The sequence below is a fragment of the Corylus avellana genome, chromosome ca2 (genome assembly GCF_901000735.1).
Source record: "Corylus avellana chromosome ca2, CavTom2PMs-1.0".
Taxonomy (NCBI): Eukaryota; Viridiplantae; Streptophyta; class Magnoliopsida; order Fagales; family Betulaceae; genus Corylus; species Corylus avellana.
In genome coordinates this window covers 565,277-586,054 of record NC_081542.1, presented here as the reverse complement: position 1 = coordinate 586,054, position 20,778 = coordinate 565,277, and the positions used below count along the sequence as shown (strand labels likewise).

General features: G+C 38.9%; 2 protein-coding genes across 2 annotated transcripts; one reads left to right on the top strand and one right to left on the bottom strand.

Moving 5' to 3' along the window:
* Positions 1–514: 514 nt before the first annotated feature.
* LOC132172262 (thioredoxin reductase NTRB-like) lies at positions 515–3,586 on the top strand. Its single transcript, XM_059583734.1, has 2 exons — positions 515–1,663; positions 3,332–3,586. The coding sequence occupies exons 1-2, from the start codon at positions 556–558 to the stop codon at positions 3,400–3,402; spliced, it is 1,179 nt and encodes a 392-aa protein (XP_059439717.1). The 5' UTR covers positions 515–555; the 3' UTR covers positions 3,403–3,586.
* A 3,100-nt stretch (positions 3,587–6,686) lies between these two features.
* Positions 6,687–10,569, bottom strand: LOC132172388 (3-hydroxy-3-methylglutaryl coenzyme A reductase 2-B-like). Its single transcript, XM_059583877.1, has 4 exons — positions 9,502–10,569; positions 8,625–8,806; positions 7,894–8,240; positions 6,687–7,370 (listed from the first exon to the last, which is right to left on the bottom strand). Exons 1-4 carry the CDS (start codon positions 10,485–10,487, stop codon positions 7,125–7,127), a joined length of 1,761 nt encoding a protein of 586 aa, XP_059439860.1. The 5' UTR covers positions 10,488–10,569; the 3' UTR covers positions 6,687–7,124.
* Between the last annotated feature and the right edge of the window lie 10,209 nt (positions 10,570–20,778).

The following is a 20,778-nucleotide window of genomic DNA, read 5'->3' as shown; positions in this document are numbered from 1 at the left end:
GAGTCCTCTTAAGACATAGGTTACCATTTCCCAAGACATTAGTCATTAGGGTGTACAGGCCGATTCCCGTGAATGTAATCCCATCAAAGGCAACCAAGGCATCTTCTCTTCTTGTGTATATATATATATATATATATATATATATATAGGGGTTGAAGATTGAATTAAGGCATTTGGGATTGGGAGGCAAGAAACGCATTTTTTTCCCGCCCAATCGGCAAGCAAGAAGAAATGCAACCTTTTCTTGGGAGCGAGGCTATGAGGCTATGAGGCTATGCCTCTGCCTCTACCTCTGCCTCTGCCTCTCCCTTATATATTTCAACAAATTAACTTTTACCAATACCAATATACCATCATAAACATATCTCCTACATTGTCCAATTTTCTTTTTTTTTAAAAAAATAATAATAATAATAATACTTGGAGTTCGAAGTAGGTAAAGGGGATCGAACACGTTTTAGTAAATACGTGTACTAGTAAGTAGTAAATTCTAAATAGCAATAATTCATTAAATAAATAAAGGAGTCTGAAAATGCCGTAGAAAAGGCGAGAGACATGAACCGTAGCCCTGGCCACAAGCTGTTGCTGAGTCTCGTAAAAAAAGGTTGCAGCCTTGTTCGACTGGCTTCCACCTGCGCCGCTGTCACTGCAGCCACAGCTTCTCCCAAAGTAGCCTCCGCCACCACTTCTCAGACCTCTGCCTCAGCCTCCGCCTCCGCCTCCGCCATGGATGACCTCCAGACCCTCAAAACGAAGGTGTGCATCATCGGCAGCGGCCCAGCCGCCCACACCGCAGCTATATACGCCTCCCGCGCAGAGCTGAAGCCCATCCTCTTCGAGGGTTGGATGGCCAACGGCATCGCCCCCGGCGGACAGCTTACGACCACCTCCGAGGTCGAGAACTTCCCGGGCTTCCCCGACGGGATCAACGGCATCGAGCTCATGGATCGGTGCCGCAGCCAGTCCCTCCGCTTCGGCACCCATATTCTGACCGAGACCGTCAACAAGGTCGATTTCTCCACCACCCCTTTCAAGATATTCGCCGATTCCATCACTGTTGCTGCCGACTCCGTCATCGTGGCCACCGGTGCCGTGGCCAAGCGGTTGGACTTCTCAGGCTCTGGGGAGGCCCCGAATGGCTTCTGGAACCGTGGGATCTCGGCCTGTGCGGTGTGCGACGGTGCGGCCCCTATATTCAGGAATAAGCCCCTGGCGGTCATCGGAGGCGGGGATTCGGCCATGGAAGAAGCTACCTTCCTCACCAAGTACGGGTCCACGGTGTACATCATCCATCGCAGGGATACGTTTAGGGCCTCCAAGATTATGCAACAGAGGGCCTTGACGAACCCTAAGATCCAGGTGCTGTGGAACTCGGCCGTCGTGGAGGCCTACGGGGACCAAACTCAGAATAATAGGGTTTTGGGAGGGCTGAAGGTGAAGAATTTGGTGAGCGGGGAGGTTTCGGATCTCAAGGTCTCGGGGTTGTTCTTCGCGATAGGACACGAGCCGGCCACCAAGTTCTTGGATGGTCAGCTGGAGCTCGATTCGGATGGTTACGTTGTCACAAAGCCAGGGACCACTCAGACCAGCGTGCGCGGAGTTTTTGCTGCCGGGGACGTCCAGGACAAGAAGTATAGGCAAGCTGTTACCGCTGCCGGCACTGGTTTGTCACTATCTCTCTCGCCCCTTTGTTTTTCCAATATCGATTTTCTGGAATCTGGATTTTTACTTAATCGTTTTATTTATGATTATCGTTTTGCGTAGCGAATTATGTAATATCCATTTGATATAGTTCTCAACGTACTCTCTGGTTCACTCTTCTCTGTAGTCCTTACTCTCTTCTTTTCTTGTTGCTTTCTTCTTGAAAATGGGCCTGCTTACAAGAACAGAGACGATTTATCCTTTCTTAATTGGTCCGTTAAGTCTAATTAACCTGTTGCATTGTCGTATTAGTCTCCCTTTGTCGATGAATTTGACCACAAACAAATTCATTCATGACCCATTTGGGCTTGGCTTGATAACCATCTCTCATATGCAAATCAGTGATTGGTAAGTCCTGATCTAAGGCACAGTAGTTTTTTAAGATGCTGAGCCCATAATTGAGCAAACCTAAGCTTGTCTAACATAGTTTTTGACTTTTTGGAACATACACTATACCAATGGACGGCTATCCTGGATTGTTTTCATTTTTCTAGCTTTCTTGATTTTCTTGATTTTTTTTCTTTACTGGTTAGGTGGTTTTAATATATTCTTTAGGTGTACTTGGGTTGCAACTTTACGCTTTTTAATGAATTTCAATTACTTAAAAAAAAAAAAAAAAAAAAAAAGGGTTTTGGAACATTGAGTATTCATAAATCTGAATGGTGAGAAGCTGCTGGTGTCCCACCCATTTTTGACCCCTTGAATTGTGTTCAAATAGCATGTCAGGCTGAGATTGAGCTGGGTTCTGACTTATTTTAGCGCTTGGTGACCTATAAATTGATTGGACATGAATGTCTGATTTCTGCACAAGTTTAAATTAAGCTTGAACTCAACGTTAGTTTCACAAGCTGAATGTACCGCAAGGTAGTTGACTAGGCTTGTTTTTTTTTTTTAAAAAAAAAAATTTAAAAAAAATTGCTATTATTATTTAGCTACATTGGTGAAGGGAAGTTTTGAGTTAATTCTTTTGGCTATGCTGGTATGGTTAATATTTGATGATATCTATAATTGCCCTAAAGAATAGAGATAATTCAGAGAATTTGCAGTGAAACATGAAAGCAGGCTGTGCCTGCTGACTCCAAGCTTTCTGATTCTACTACTGGGAACGCACATTTTTGTTTTTCCTTAATTTCGGAGATGGACAGAATGGCTGCTGCTCTTTTCTATTTCATTCTGGTTCATAGAACATACTATAGAGATCATGTTTGTTATGGATTTCATTGTAATATTGGCCATAGCATCTACCATTGTTGAGTTAACATGTTGTTATTACCAGTATTTGGGTTTCTTTGATTAGCAAAAGTTATTTTTTAAACAAAAGGGAAAATACACTTTACTCCCCCAAAACTTAGTTACTTTGGGGGGGTAAAGTGTCAACTCAAAATACTTCAGGGGGTAAAATGTACTTCATGGGGTCAAGTGTCAATATCAGATACTTTGGAGGGGTAAAGTGTCACTTTTTAAACATCAGGGTTAAAAGTGAAAATGAGTGGATAGTTCTGAGGGGTAAAGTGTATTTTCCCCTTAAACAAATAAAATTTGTCTCGATTAAGTTTGTGTTTTACTGGCAGTATAACATGTATTAGAGTCTTGACTCTCTAGCTGACTTAGTTTCTTATTATTGTTGCAGGTTGCATGGCAGCCTTGGACGCAGAACATTACTTGCAGGAGATTGGATCCCAGGAGGGTAAAAGTGATTGACTACCTATGGGAATTAAAAGCTTCTCAATTAGAAGCTGTGTTTAGTGTAGGACAAAGAATCGCACAAGTAATTTGTTTTCCAGTCATTGGGATTTTAGCATGTTATTGTTGAATGCATTAATAGATTATTATCTTTATTTTACATATGATCAAATATATTTTTCTTGATTGATTGGTTTGATAATCTGAAAATTTTAATTGCTAACTTTTGTATTTTGGATGGTTTCGGTGGCCACTGAAAGCGACTTTAAATCATGGAATTTGGATAATAAGTGGATAAATTACACCAATTACAATTTTCTACATTAATTGCATTAATTTGTAATGCATGATTGGAGATCTGTATTGAACTGTTTTTTCACAGAAATTGCATATCAGGGAGTTCTGAAGTCTGGCAATTGGCCTTTTGAAAAAGCTATTGGCTCCTTATATAGCCTCTGCCTTATGGTCGTTCGAACTATCCTACTACCTTGAAAATTCTATGCCATTACTATCAGAAAGCTTGGAGTCAGTAGGCACAGCCTGCTTTCATGTTTCATTACAGATTCTCTGAATTATCTCTATTCTTTAGGGCAATTATAGATATCATCTCATTTGCTTCTCTTTCGCACCATCGGTGTTTCTTAACCGAGATGAGATGCCATTACTATTTAAGAATGGAAGGTTAATGTATTACATTCTTGAAAGTAAAACCACATTTTCTCTCTTCGGTGGAAAAAAAGAAAAACTCTGTTTACGTCAGGGGTTTGGATGCGACTGCTCAACTTCAGTTGCTTACTTTCCCCAATATTATTAGTTTAGACTTATGATGTGCGAGCCTATATTTGGCTGGGAAGAGAGAGTCAAAGATAGTCCTTGATAAATTGAACAATGTTTTTTTTTTTTTTTCCTATTTAGAATAGGGAAAAAGAAAGGGGGATTTGTTACTTGAATTGCATGCAATTTGTAAAATCTTCACAAGAAAGAGAGTTGCATATCCTACTTACTCCTTGGGTTATGGCACCCACTTAACTAGGATAGAAGGAAGAGAGTTGCATATCCTACTTCTTGGGGTATGGCACCCACTTAATGAGGATAAGTAGGTTCCGCAACTCTCGCTCAACAAATCACATGTAATTTTAAGTTTAAGAATTTTTAACACATTCCAAAAACTTAACATGAACTCACACAAAATTAATAGATTAGAGCTAAGAGGTCTAATCAAATTAATTAAATGGGGTGAAGTAAGGTTAATTTATATAATTTTATACTTACATGCTTTGACACAATTCGAATTTAACACAATATTTAGGGCTGTCAATTTTTGGATTCCTTCTGAAATAGATACAAATTCAACACAAAATTAGAAGGTTAAAGTGAAATGTATAATTGTATATCATATTGTACCTGTACTTTTTTTCATTGAACTTTAAGGCTCTGTTTGTTTCAGCGTAAAATATTTCCCGTCGTAAAATATTTTCAGTAAAGTCATTTTACAAGAAAATATTTTACGATGAAAACATTTTCTGGCGTTTGGCGCGCGCACGGAAAATCACAAATATTTTTTATATTCACAACATAAAAATACTAATATAGAATAATTTTAAAAAAATAAAATATAAAAATACTTGCCCGGGACTTGAACAGGAGATGCCCAGGACCTTGCCTGGAGCTACCCGGGATTTGACCGAGCCTCGCCCGGGACTCAACTAGGACCCAACTGGACCTGCTTCGGACCCACCCCGGACTTGCCAAGGACTTGACTAGGACCCTGTCGAGACCTGACTAGGACCCGACCTAGCAAGTCCCAGGCAGGTCCCGGGCAAGTTCCGGCGAGGTCCTAGTCAAGTCCCAAGCGAGTCATGGGTAAATCCCACGCGGGTTCCAGGCAGGTTCGGTCGGGTCCCAAGCAAATTCTGGTCAAGTCCCGGGAGGGTCCCGGGAAAGTCTTGGGAGGGTCCCTGGCAGGTCTTGTGCGGGTCCTAGGCAGGTCCTGTCGGGTCCTGGGCTGTTCCGGTCAAGTTACAGCGAGGTCTAGGGCGGGTCTCAGTCAAGTCCCAAGAGGGTCCCGGTCAAGTCCCGAGCGGGTCCTAGGCGGGTCCCGGCCAAGTCTGGGGATGGAGGGCCCCAGGCGGGTCCCGGCGAGGTCCTGGTCAAGTCCCGGCAGGGTCCCAGCGAGGTCTCGAGCGGGTCCCGATCAAGTCTCGACGGGGTCCCGAGTGGGTCTCGGTCAGGTCCTGGGCGGGTCCTAGTCAAGTCCCCGCGGAGTCCCGACGGGTCCTGGTCTAGTCCCGGGCTGGTCTCGGTCAGGTCTTGGACATGTCCCGGGCAAGACTTGACAAGGTCACGGGCCGGTCCTGATCAGGTCCCGGGCAAGTCTCAGGCGGGTTCCGTGCAGGTCCCGGGCGGGTCTCAGTCAAGTTCCAATGAGGTCCCAAGCGGGTCCTGTGCGGGTCTTGGCAAGGTCCACCAATTCTAGAATGAGATGCTTAAAGTTGAAAAATGATTTACAATTTTGAAAACCGTAAATCATTTTTCTAAAATTAAATAATAATTTTCAGTCAAAGAGAAAAGATTTTTCGTTGACTATTATTTTACGTCGTCTCAAACATCTGTAAATATGTGAAACATTTTCGTAAATTATTTGATGGCAAAACAAACATAGCCTAAAAAGTATAATGATGTCCGGATACTAGAAATGCCCACCGGTTAAGAAACACTTTTTTTTTAAAAGAAAAAATCCATGCGAATAGTAATAGACTAGGATAGAATGAGATTTGGCCGGGTTGCATGAGACCATTTTTTTAGGACAAGAGACGTGTCATTGTGTCATGTTTTGAAACACGTCTCAATTCGATCGTACTGTATATAGATCTCTCTTCTAGCTTCCACAAGTTGAATAAAAAATTAATTAAGAACAGCACGTAACGTAACTACAAAATTAGAAACAACCTAACATAACGATCAACCAGTGATGGTACGTAGAGCCGTAGAGGTATGCATGTCACTCACAGATCAAGTGGGAATCAACTAGCTAGACACGGCTTTTAGGAGAATTATTATTATTATTAATATTTTTTAACAAAAAAAAAGGTAGCTAGGATGAAGCACCAGCTAGCTAGAGACAGAGTCTATGGATTTTCCGTGCCAATTACAGACTGAAGCTTATGTATATGCATGGTGTCGTCCTTGGTACTCGATCGTAAACAGCTCTACTCTAATCCCATTTTGAGATCAATATTAATCCAAACAAGAAAAGAAAAAAGAAAGAAAGAAAGATTACAGCCATCTACGTACCTGACCTCTTGGTCCAAGCAATTAAGTTGCATTAATTTTATGAGACAAACACACACACGCACATGGTGGCATGGTACTGCATATTGCATGCAGCTACTGCCACTCACAAAATATTGCAGGCTACTTTACATACATATCTTGGAAAGAAAACCTGCAGCCTCACGTGGCCGGCCAATATCTTGATAATCTATATATAGAAGGAGATGATCGAGCCTTAGCTTTTTTTTGCCCCTCCCTCCAACATATATATGCCCACCAGCATGTTCTCTCCCCTTACTCCATTGTCTTCATTGATAATTTATTACTTCTGTGCATGGTATCCTTTACTTTCTTCTTTCTTCATTACTTTAATTTTGTTAATTGGCCTGGGCATTAATTGTATTGATTATCTCCACTTAAAAGGAAGGGAGTATATATATATGATCAGATTTTCCCTTAGCTAGGGCCTAGGGGGATATTATTTTGGACATATCCTTGGAAGATCTATTGTACTTCAAGTGGCTCTTAACAAGCTGCCCAGCTGCAAGTGCAGACATGAGGGAAAGCTCTCCGGCTAAGACAGAACCAGCTACAATGGTGGCTAACAGCCTTGAGTTTGAGCCTGGGGAATCTTTGTTTGCACCCTTAACACCAACTAGGTTTAGGCAAGCTGACTGAGATGCAAGTTGGGTCCCACCTCCTACTGTGCCCACCTGAAAGATAACAATATATATATATATATATATATATATATATATATATATTAATCTTTCTTTATATAAAACAGCACTTTTCAAATAAGTCAATAAAATAGTATTTATTTAATTATTTACTTTTTGTCATTTTAAAAACACTTAAGAACAGCATATATAGATCCAGTTAACCCATGCAACATGACAAGATTGTGGCCATTTTTATTAGATATATATAATGGACTGACTGATATTCACAAGGATCATGGCCTCTGCAACTTACCGTGGCACCTGTCTCCTGTCATATATATATGCAGTGGAAAATATTTTCTTAAAGGGACAGGATGCGATTCTCGATCCATAAAATTTTTTAACTGATGAATTTTGTAACGTGCCACATATCACATATGGATGGTTACAGATGACAATTCTATGAAGTCTGATCGTATAATATTATTAAGTTTTGGTAAACTATATATATACCATTTATTAAAAAATAATTATAGGACAAAAAGAAATTAAAACCATTAAATTAAAGATGTACCTCAATGGAAGGCATGGTTACAGAGATATGGAGATCCTTTCCATGGTTAACAGGTTCCATCATGGTGATGCAGTGAGAGCTCTCCACATTCTGGGCAGGATCCTGGCCAGTGGCTATGTAGATTGCAGAGACAATATTGCTGGCATGGGCGTTGAACCCGCCAAGAGCACCGGCCACGGCAGACCCCGTAAGGTTTTTGAGCATGTTTAACTCCACTAGGGCGGCTACGCTCGTCTTTAGCACCTTCCTCACCACCTCTTCCTTGATGATTGCCTCGCATACCACAGACTTCCCACGCCCTTCAATCCAATTTACGGCTGCCGGTTTCTTGTCTGAACAGAAGTTTCCTGTGCATTTCAAAATACTCATGGAATCAAATAACAGCCTCTAATTATGAACCAAATTGGCTGACAAGCTTTACTGCATGCTCATGGAAAAGTAGATATATGTCTAAGAAAATTGACAAGGAGAACACTTTTAAAGAATATATAATGGAGTTGAATATTTAAGAATAGTACGTCACATTTGAAGACTAGTATTACTGTCTTCTATAAATACGAGCATGTTACGTACATTGTAAAAATACTCAGAAAAATAAAAGTTTAATGCAGTTTTAAGGTTTTATCCTGTAGACCGAATCATGTAAATCTCTATATAACTATCTTATTATTTTAGTATTATTAATATCTTAAAAAAAAAAAAAAAAAAAGCGGACCGGAAGGGGTGTTTACCGGAGATGCCAATGACATCCATGTCAGGGAAGTCATTTTGAAGAAAATCGAGGACGTTCTGGACGCCTTTGGAGACCATGTTCATCCCCATGGCATCCCCAGTGCTGCAGCTGAACCGCATGTAAACATTCTTTCCTGCTATCGCGCATTTCATGCATTGTAAACTTCCAAATCTGCTTGATCTGCACGTCCGGTTTACCATACAACAAAATTTTACTAGCTATATATTGCCTGTTGGTTACTTAAAAAAACACACAACAATATTTACAAAAACAAAAAAAAAAAAAAAAAAAATGAAGAAGAAAAATCAACGCCAACACATAGTAATAGTATATATTAATTAGTAGCAAAAAGAAAAAAAGGATCAGAGTTGGTAGATCTGACGAATTAACTTTTTCAATACGTAATTAATTAGTAGCTTGACAAAATCCTCAAATAAAAGTATATCTATATATATCAACATCAAAAAGATAAATAAGTGATCATGAAAAGCACAAAGTCAAACGGAAAAGCAAGAATGAAATCCGAAATGCTATCATCACCCACTTTTCTTCAGAAAAAACATTTCTTAGTATTTTTCTAGTATATATACACCAGGAACGTGTTGATCACTGCTCGATTAATCACGAAAAAGTAAACAGCATGCAAGTGCAACATATATAGCAGAAGAACCCACAAAATAATATTTGAGATAAAAGAAAAATAATTGCTAGTGATTAAAAATACTGATCAATCTCAAAGAAAGAAAACAAAACAAAAGAAAAAGAAAGGAAAACAAATTAAGCAGGAGGTAATTAAAAAACCATAAATAATAAGTAGAAAAGCAACAATTAATTAATTAAAGCACACGAGTACTAGTCCAGCAGATGCATATTACCGGTTGAAAACGAGAGAGAGGGATTCAAAATTGAGAGGATCCTCCAAGAAGAACTTGAGCTGGGCGGCTCTGCTGGCGGAACCGAACCTGACAACTGGAGCTCTGGTCATCCCATCCCTGAGCAAGACGGTTGCGGCCCCACCGGAGGCGTAGATGGCCTTGCATCCCCTGTTGGTGCTGGCCACGAGGCAGCCCTCCGTCGTGGCCATGGGCACCGTGTACTCCTTTCCGTCCAGCAACAGCGGGCCCGCTATCCCCACTGGGATCTGCACGTACCCAACGGGCATCTCGCAGCACTGCCCCAGTATGGAGTCGTAGTCGAAGCCTTCCAAGGGCAGCCCCTCTAGGGATATCCCGGAACTCCTCTGCAGGGCCTCTCTTCGTATCGCCGCTGCTCTCCTGCAGTCCCCAAGCTTCGCTTCCAGCGAGTACGAGGGAGTGGACCCGGACACCACCGACTTTATGATCTCCTCGTCGTCCTCAGACAAGGGCGTCAACGGGGTAGCATAATTAGCAGTGCTATTACTACATGTCACCAACGGTGGGACGAGGGAGTAGTCAATGGCAGCGGCGCAAGGGCCCGGGGGGCGGCTGTCTTCTTTGGCATTGTTATCGACATCCCAAGCGTCGTCGTGGTCGTGGTCGTGGGAAGCACGTGGGATGATGGAAAGAAGGAAACCGATGCCGAAGAAGCCCAGCAGATAGATGACAGACACGATGAGGGAGACGATGGCGGCAATCTCGGAGAGGGAGAGGAGGTGGAGATGAGCGGAGGTGCGGATCTTTTCACGCCATCTGTGGAGGAGGAAGTAGGCGGCAGAAAAGAAGAGCGTGAAAAAGATCCCGTTGGTGATGTAAAGGGGCAGTGGGCGTGGGATTAGTACTGCATGATCCGATGGTGCTTTGAGGTTGTTCCTCATGTAGTTCTGGTAGGATTTGAAAGGTTCGCCGGCCTTGCTCTTGCTGGGTGGCGGGGGAATCTCCATGTCAGCACCGGCGCAGGACGGAACTATATATATTATTTGCTCTAGTATATATATGTAGGTACAGATCTAGAGGCAATTGTTGTTTATTGGTAATTGTTTGAAAGGAAATGGGGGTGGTTCCCTTTTTTTATAGCGGGAGGAGGGAGACCACGAGAGTGGCAACGAGGTTGGCGGGCTGGACCAGTCTCCACACACGTGCCATGTGGCATGCGCTTTTATTTTGTCCGCATGTGTCTTCTATCCTGATAACGATAGGAGGTTTGCTTGCTACAATCCATTCCCCCACCCATTTCCCCACCATCTTCTCTCTTAAACATCTTGATTTTTTCAAAAAAATAAATAAATCAAAGAGAGAGGAGATGGTTGGGGAGATGGGTGGGAGAATGCATAAAAGCATTTGCCATCCTGATAGGGTAACTTTTTGACTTTTACCCCGCTCTTCCAAGTGGTCTATAAATGGGTACAACAATAAGTTTTACACTTGAAATTACCATAACCAAAAAACCAATTGACTTTTTGCAACAAACTGCCAAGCCCAGCCCATGGATGAAATGTGTAGAAAAAAACTTCTCTTATTTTTGCAAGTGCCCGTCACGTAGTCTAATCGTGCAAAAGTCTGGATCGATAACATCTACTTATATAATTGTTTATATTATTTTTAAATTTTAAATCCATGTAAGTATTGAACTTGATATCATTTATAATTAAACTCCCCTATTTACGCGTTTTATGGCAAATTAACCATGGTAGGCATAGCATAGCTAATTAGCTATAAGCCTATAGTAGTGGAAGAGTGATTGGACCATATATATATATATATATATAATTAATTAGGGGCGGCCAGGGTAGGTGATTTGTGTGGTTAAACTGAAACATAATTAAACAGATCATCATATATATGACAAACGACAAATATTGGAGCTACACTGAAAACGCCATGGATCCACCCCTACACTTTACAGAGTACCTAACAGTAACAACTACTGTGAAGCTAGATGAGATCAAATAAAAAAACACGAGGAAATCGGAGCCTCGAGTGAAGTTTTCTTACATGGAATAAATTTCTAAGGTGAAAACCTAGCTACGTACGTACGTATCTAATTTTCACTATAAGACTAGTCCACACTCTATGTACACAACACAAGGAATTAATTCTTCCAAATTTATACACTATCATCAATTCATCATTGGACCACCCGGCGGCTGAACTACTCCCATATATATATATATATATAATTAACCAGCTAGCTACTACTGTTCTATTTTCTTTTCCATTTTTTGTGTTTTATTTTTACTTTTTATAATATTTTTGGAGTAAATATATAATTTTATAAAGATCCTGACAAAAAAAAAAAAAATGACAGAAAACCTGTGTTAGAAGACAAAATCTAATCACAAGGCAACAACCCCATGATTTCCTCCTCCATGTTTTATGGGATTGTATATTAATGTTAAGAATATTATGTTAGGGTTATTTATTATTATAGGATTATTTACTTCCTTATTGATTCTAGGGTTTCCTTAACCTACTAGGTTTACCTTTCCTTAGTCTACTAGGTTACTTGCCTATCACTCATAACCTCTCTATAAATAGAGCCATAGAGGCCTCTGTAATACTCTTTAATTAATCAGTCTTAATATAACGTAGTCCATTACATATTTTCTCTCTCTCTTTATATTATATATTTATATATTTTATCAACCTGTAGTTAAGGAGTTCTTTGTCACATTGACTCACATAAGTGTATTTGTGGTCATTTTTTGAACTTTAAAAGGCTTTTTGTACTATGAACCAATTCAACAATTTTTCCTCAAATTTATACACTATCATACCAAAAAGTCATTGACTATGCACTATCAATATCACACCACATGTACATACACGAGGATAGGGGATAGGTCGTATTATTTTGTAAACTTTCTCAATATTTGAAGCTAATCCCTCAAATATATCCATTCCATATGTGCGATATGCTTGAGATCCACTTAAAATGTATATCAATTCAAATGTGTGTGTGTGTGTGGAAATTAAGCAAAAAGTCCTTAAAGAAACTAAACATAATCAATTTTAGATTGTATATATAATATAAGTAGTAATTCTATTACTCCTCATACCCATTATCATATTCATTTCACACTAGTTCACGTGGCATTTTTTTTCTTTTTTAAGTGGTTGACATGCATGTATACATGAGAAGCCACTTAGAAACTTTTTCCGGAAACTAATATTCTTGATGCAACACTGGGCAAACGTCCTTCTTTTGCTTGGAGGAGCATCCTTAGCTCGTGTGACTTACTCAAGGAGGGTTTGGTACGGCGGGTTGGCAATGGGCTAAAAGTCCGGATTTGGAAGGATAGATGGGTCCCTTCAACTCACTTTGGCCGAATTTATTCTCCTCCAATTTTGTTGGATGCGGATGCCACGGTAAGCAGTTTAATTGATGAAGACACGAGATGGTGGAAGCCCCAACTTCTAGGGACTTTATTTAACTATGAGGACGTGCAGATGATCAAAACTACTCCCCTTAGCTGCACCAACCAAGAAGATATACAAATATGGAGGGGTACAAAGAATGAACTTTTTTCTGTGCGGAGTGCTTACCACATACAGCAGGATTTATTGTTTTCTCAAGCAACAGGACATTCTGGAAAGAACTGTGGGCAATGCAAGTGCCAAATGCTGAAAACAATTCTTTTGTAGAGGGCTTGCCAAGACATTTTTCCTACACGTGAAAACCTATGCAAGAGGAATATTGTAAATGACCTTATGTGTCCAATATGTGGGAGAGAGGCGGAGACGGGGTTTCACATTCTATGGCAATGTCCATCTGCCATGGATGTTTGGAGCCTGGACAACATCAAATTCCAAAAAAGCCACTTTAAGGGGCCTAGTTTCCTTCAGGTGGTTGAAGTTGTTTTTAACAAGTGCTCTCTGGATGAAGGGCAAGAGTTTGTAGGGCTGGCTAGCTAGAAGGATTTGGTTGAGGAGAAACGAAGTAGTGCATGGGGAACTCTTTCCACATCCTTCCGTGATTTTGCAGATGACCAACAGTGCTATCATCGAGTTCCAGACGGCAAATGTGTAGCATGCAAAGCATTCCATTGATTTGGCTGAGCAACAAGTTTGATGGGAGGCTCCTACTATACGTTGGTTGAAGGCAAATTGGGACGTAGGACTCAATCGCTCACAAGGATGTACAGGTTTTGGGGTAGTCATTCATGACTATACTGGGACTTTGGTTGCAGCGAAATGTGCCTATAGACAGGGGCTTCTCACTCCGTCAGTGGCAGAGATTACAAGGGCCCTCATGGCCGTCCAACTATGCAAAACTTTGGGGCTTGTGAGGGTCCACTTCGAAGGGGATGCAAAGGAGGTTATTGATGCTATTAATTCTTTGGACTGTGACTTAAGTAGCCTAGGTCATATCGTGGAGGACGTTCGAACTGAAGTGCAGGGGCTCTCTCAATGGCAATTCACTTTTGTAAGGAGAAATGGGAATAAAGCAGCTCATACCCTTTCACGTTTTGCAGCTTTATATGCATTGGATCGGACTTGGCGTGATGAAACGCCTGATTGTATTAAGGAAACTATTTGTCTGGAGCAATTTGCTCTCCATGCTTGATTTTCAATAATTCACATTGAGAAACTTGTCCTGCTCTAATTTCGCAGAAACTAATGGGGACAATGTGGGGAGGGCCGGGGGGGTGTAGCCTTTGAGGTGGCGCTACCTGTTGTCCGTCAAGGATATTAGGGAGAAATTAGAGTTTGCTGGATGGATACTTTTGTCAGGATTGTACTCACGATTTCACTTTAATTGATTAATATTTTCTTTCAAAAAAAAAAAAAAGGAGAGAGAGAGAGAGAGAAGCCACTTAAAATACGCTACATTAGTCAATATAAAATTTGTATGATAAATAAGAGTAAATAATAAAATTACTCTGATATAAGTCTTCTTTTTCATTTATTTATTATTATTTATTCAAAGGGAGGGAAGTTGGGGCAAGTCAATTACTTGCTTGCTTTCTTTCTTAAGAAAACTATATCTTTCTCGCACTTGAGTTAATTCTTGTTATTTTGATATGAATCCGGTCGGTGTACGTTAAGAATGGACAGTGAGTTAAATGACAAATCTGAAAATGGACTAATTTCCTTTCGCTTCACTACTCCATATTCTTCCTCACGAATCACACCTTTGAAAATATCATTGCGTCCAAAATTGTTCGGTGCTGCTACTAATATAATATTATTATTTAGGGTTTACAAATTGTACCATTTTGTGATCTGTAAAATCTTTGGCTTATCTCAACGGTTCATCACTAAAACTATCAACTATGCATCAATCAGTTCAAACAACTACCCAAAGAAGATCGAGCATGAATGGGTCCATACCTTTAAAATTGGGATATATATCCAAATTAATTTGGTGAAGATACGGTTGAAATTTCGCAAATAATCATTTATATTATTCTATTCTCTGAACCAATTAGGACGTACAATATTTACACAAAGTAATTAGATCCACTACCGCCCAAGGAATTGAATAAGGTAGTTTTTTTTATTACAAGTGAAAAATATTGAGAATTCATTTTACAATCAATTGTTAATTTTTATTTTTATAAGATCATGTAATATTTTAATAGATTGAAAGAGAAAAAATGGGATTTTTTTTTTTTTTTTTTAAAGGGGCCGGGAAAGAGACAAATGTTAATTAAGGACAATGTGAGCTGCTCTTCTTTTAGATAGTTTGACAGTTAGTGACTTAATTTGAATAAATAGTTTCATCTGCATTAATGGCTTGAGCTTATTGGTTGGATGTTGTGATTCAATATATTTAATGGTTTACATAGTGTCGTCACATCATTTTAATATATCATCATGTCATTTAAAATTTTAAATATCATAATAACATACACGTTATCAAATCTATAAAATTTAATCTAAATCACAAAATGATTCATATCTATTTCTCTTCAAAGAGAAAGAATAGGGATCGGAGTAGTATGATGCAGCCCCGACACTAGTGTTGGTGAACTTGGTGTTTTTTTTTTTTTTTTTTTTCGAAAAAGAAAATTCAATCCTTAATGAAAAAAGAAAAAAACCCAATCCTCAAATAAAAAATAAAAAAAAAAACACCAACACATACGTCGGTGCTGCATCATAGTATACTATTACCAAGATGATTTGGCTGATTGATAAATGTAGAAGTTAAAGCAAGTGTACCAAGAAACTGACTCCCATGAAAGCTGTTTTAGGGGAAGCACATGCGATGCGACTTTGTTGGCCACCCAGTTGGCAATAAATCAAAACTCTTCTTCCATTGTGATTGAAGGGGACTCCTTACTAACTGTCTTAGATATCCATAACCATCAACAAAGGTCCACTATTCTCTCAGATATACATCATCACTGCTGGCTCGATCTCTTTCTTCTAGCTAGACTTGGACTGCAAATTCTTGTGCACGCTTAATTAATTAGTTGCAAGATGGGTCACTTTTATTTTGTGTTTGAAAGTTTTCTCATTTTTCTCTCCTTTTTTCTGTTCCTTAAAGAGCAATAGTAGCAAATATCTTCCCTTGTAACCTATTTTTTTCTCTTCCCACACATTGAATAAAAAAAAAAAAAAAAAGGAAAATTAAAATCGGCAAATTAACAACCAATTTATTGCTATATCTAATAGATACAATAACCAAGTCAGAGTAAGGCAGAATAAAATCATTATCATTATCATTTTAAATGAAATAAATAGTGTTCAAATTTAAATAAAATTTATACATCTAACCATATATATATTAAATAAAATTTATACATCTAACCATATATATATATATATATATATATATATATATAAAATATAATATTTATTTTTTATATTATTTATAAATTAAATATAAATAATAATAATAATAATAATAATAAAATTAAATTATTTATAAATAAATAAATAAATAAAATTAGCGTAATGGTAATGCGCGCTTGAAAACCTTAACAAACGTGATAGCCCAGTCCACTTTTACATGTTCAGGGTATAATTAGCTAAGCGTGGCCCACTCGTTGGCTCTTTCTTGATGAAGATACATTTTTAGCAAATTGCTTAAGTCAAACGATCTGCCCATGCTTCTGTTCTTCAAGTCTAGCCGGCCACGACAAGACCAGCTTGCAACTATCCATAGACCAATTCCTCTTTTGTCTTCAACTACCGTATAAAGCACGCGAAATATATAGGTTCAAAAAATAACAATAAAGCACACATCATATATATATATATATATATATATATATATGCCGTGACATGTGGCATGTGAACCATTTTTATTTTAATGCTAAATCGGTTTTTTAAAACATAATTTTTTATTCAACTTTTTAAGAGTGAACCGAGTTTTACTTTAAAAATCGGTTCATTAAATTAGCGTAATTAATGGTGTTTAATTATATTTGAATAGTTTTTCGTATATAAATTATTAAATAAATTAAGTATTATTAATGTCAACATCAAATAAGGAAACAAATAATACAAATCAAATTATGTATTATTATTATATTGGCGGCCTACGAGACTCTTCATACCATGCACACTAGGATGAACGGCAAAAAGGGATTTATGGCAGTTAAATTGGACATGAGTAAAGCATATGATCGGGTGGAATGGAAATATCTTGAGGCAGTTATGAGGAGATTGGGGTTTGATTCAAATTAGATTCGGCTAATCATGATGTGTGTGACAACGGTGCAGCATGCAGTGTTGGTGAATGGCCAACCTTGTGGAAGCATCATTCCAAAGAGGGGTTTGAGGCAAGGGGACCCTATTTCGCCATACTTGTTCCTTATTTGCACGGAGGGGTTAAGTGCTTTGTTAAGCAAAGCTACAGAGGAAGGTCACTTGACTGGTGTCCCTACCTCTAAGAGGGGCCCTCGTATAAGTCACATTTTCTTCGCCGATGATAGCTTATTATTTTCTCGATCGACTCTCTCCCAATGGGATTATTTGACGAGACTTTTAAGAAAGTATGAGGCAGCGTCAGGACAGCGCCTTAACAACAATAAGACCTCAATATTTTTTAGCAAGAATACAAGACAGGTGGATAATGATGCTTTGGTGGAGGCTTCGGGTATTCCAATAACCCATAGATATGACACCTACTTGGGCCTCCCAGCCTTGGTAGGGAAATCACGAGTGGCAGCTTTTCGAGGCATAATTGATTGTGTCTGGAAGAGACTACAAGATTGGAAGCTAAAATTCCTCTCTCAGGCGGGAAAGGAAATTTTGTTAAAAGCTGTGATCCAGGCGCTTCCCACGTATAGCATGAGTGTTTTTCTCCTTCCGAAAACTCTTTGTTCGGAAATTAATTCACACTTGCAGAAGTTTTGGTGGGGACATTAGACAATCAATTCAAAAGTGCAGTGGATGAGTTAGGGGCAGATGGGGAGATCGAAAGCTACGGGAGGTATGGGTTTTAGGGTTTTCCATTGTTTTAATAAAGCTTTGTTAGCCAAGCAATGTTGGCGTTTATGGTCCCAACCGGATAGTTTAATTGTAAGAATTGTGGAAGCAAAATACTACTGGGTGGTTCTATTCTTGAGGCGCAAGTGGGACAACGCCCCTCTTTTGCATGAATGAGCATTCTTAGTTCCTGTGATATTGTGAAGGAAAGGTTGGTATGGAGGGTGGGAAATTGATCCACGGTACAAATTTGAAAGGATAGGTGGCTCTCTTACAACCATAATTTTCAGATTCTATCACCTCCTCTTTTACTTGATCCAACTGCAAAAGTTAATGAGCTTGTTGACCCGGATACCAAATTGTGGAATCTTCAACTTTTGGACTCATTGTTTTCTAAGGAGGAGATCCAGGCGATTCTTTCATTGCCCCTTAGTAGAACCAACCAAGGAGATGTACTAATTTGGAGGGGGACAGCCAATGGGAGATTTTCAGTCCGAAGTTCCTATTACATTCAACAGGAAATTGCTGCACAAGCTTTGGCAGAGTGCTCTAATCAAGTGAGTACTAGGGAGGTGTGGAAAATTCTCTGGGCCTTACCAATTCCTAATGTAGAGAAGAATTTTCTCTGGCGTGCGTGTCATGAGATACTTCCAATTCCTGAGAACTTGTGGAAAAAGAAAATTATAGAAGACCCTTCTTGCCCATTTTGTGGACTGAAGGCTGAATCCGGGTTCCATATATTATGGCAGTGTCCGTCGGCCAAAGATGTATGGAGTATGGGTAGTATCAAGATGCAGAAAAGTTGCTTCCCTGGTCCAAATTATCTACAGGTGGTGGAAGGTATCTTCGCAAATGCACGCAGGAGGAAATTATCTTGTTTGCAGGATTGTCCCGACGCATTTGGTTGCGGAGAAATGAAGTTCAGCATGGGGGTGCTTTCTCTCACCCATGAGATATTCTTCATCGGACTCTCTGCTCTATTAGGGAGTTCAAACAAGCGCAGGTTCATGAAGTGAAGGGGGACTGTCATGCTGAGATACCTTCTACTTGTTTACGATGGAAAGCTCTTGTCCAAGGGTGGGTTAAAGCGAATTGGTACGCGGCATTGGAGACTAAGACTGGTATGATGGGCTTTGGGGTGATCATTTAGGACCATAGTGGGTTGGTGAAAACGGCTTGCTGCAGGTCCCAAAAAGGTTGGCTCACTCCATGTGCTGCTGAAGCCATGGCGTGCCTGCTGGTGATCCAGGTTTGTTCGGAGATGGGGCTTCATTGTGTCCACTTGGAGGGTGATGCTCAAGGGGTGATAGCCGTTGTCATATCTCTTGAAAAATCCTTCTGCAGAGAAGGGCATGTAATAGAAAATATTAAGACAGCGTTACAGGGTCTTCATCAGTGGAAGATGGAGTTCGTGCGATAGGAAGGGAACTCTGCCGCTCACATCCTTGCCAAATATGCTGTAGCCAATTTGATAAATAGGTCTTGGACTAAGGATTTCCCAACTTGTATTCGTGAAACTGTTTTGTTGGAGCAAGTTGCTCCAGCTATTTGATTGTTTAATAAGAAGCTAGCATTGTTTTATCAAAAAAAAAAAAACATTACATTATATGTTACAGTTGAATTATTGTTATTACTATTATTATTATTATTATAGTTGAATTAGATGAACTAAATGATAGGATGTAGAAACAAAATAGCAAAAAAAAAATTCATTGCATTATTTTAAAAAAAATATATATATAATTGTATATTAATTATTAATTGTATAGATTGTCAGATTTTTACTCAACATAATGATTAGGTATTTATTTTTAATTTCATTAGCAAAAATAATCTTTATATATATATATATATATATATATGAGTAGCATCTTACGAGCAATTATATATTTGATGTCAAAACCAAAGTATAAAATCACAATGGTCATCTTGAGCCTTATTTTTCCTTAGTATCCATTAGTTTATAAAATCGTTAATTGTTCGATATAACATGCTTCTTATATGATGTTTTCCTAAGGCTTTTACGCCTATTAGATTTTTTTATTTATTTGTATGATTTACCCGGATTTTCATATATTTTTTTAAAGTACTTTTTATGCTTTTGAAAGCAAAAGAAGACAAAAATTTATTTGATTATTATACAAAAAATGAACTTTGAAACACCTAGATAATGGGAAAAATATAAAAAAAAAAAACCCTCCAAACTACCAGCCGTTTTCGATTTAGCCCCTAATGTTTTAAAAGTGATAAAGTAGTCCCCCAAACTACCAAACTATTACATTTTGGCCACTCCGTTAATCAAAACCGTCAGTTTGGACGGAAACTGCAAAACAACGTCGTTTTGTTATAGGTAAGTTACTACAATGCCCTTTTATGAAAAAAAAAAAAAAAAATTTGAAAAAATATAAAAAAGCTCTCCAAACTACTAGCCGTTTTCATTTTAGCCCCATAATGTTCAGAAAGTGATAAAGTAGCCCCCCAACAAAATGACGTCGTTTTACAGTTTCCGTCCAAACTGACGATTTTGACTAATGGAGTAGACAAAATGCAATAGTTTGGTAGTTTGGGGGGCTACTTTATCACTTTTGAAACATTAAGGGGCTAAATTGAAAACGGTTGTTAGTTTGGGGGGCTTTTTTATATTTTTCCCCCTAGATAATTAAGATTGAATATAATGTAGGATGATTATTTTTATTTGATTGCATTGTTGACTGAAAGATTTTTTTATGCGACTTATACATTTATGCAATGTTCTGTGTATGATTGTGTGTCATTATGGTGAATAATATATTGGTGTATAACCTTTAGTATATCTTTTGATTTAAAAGGGCGTGATAGTTTTTTTTTTTTTTT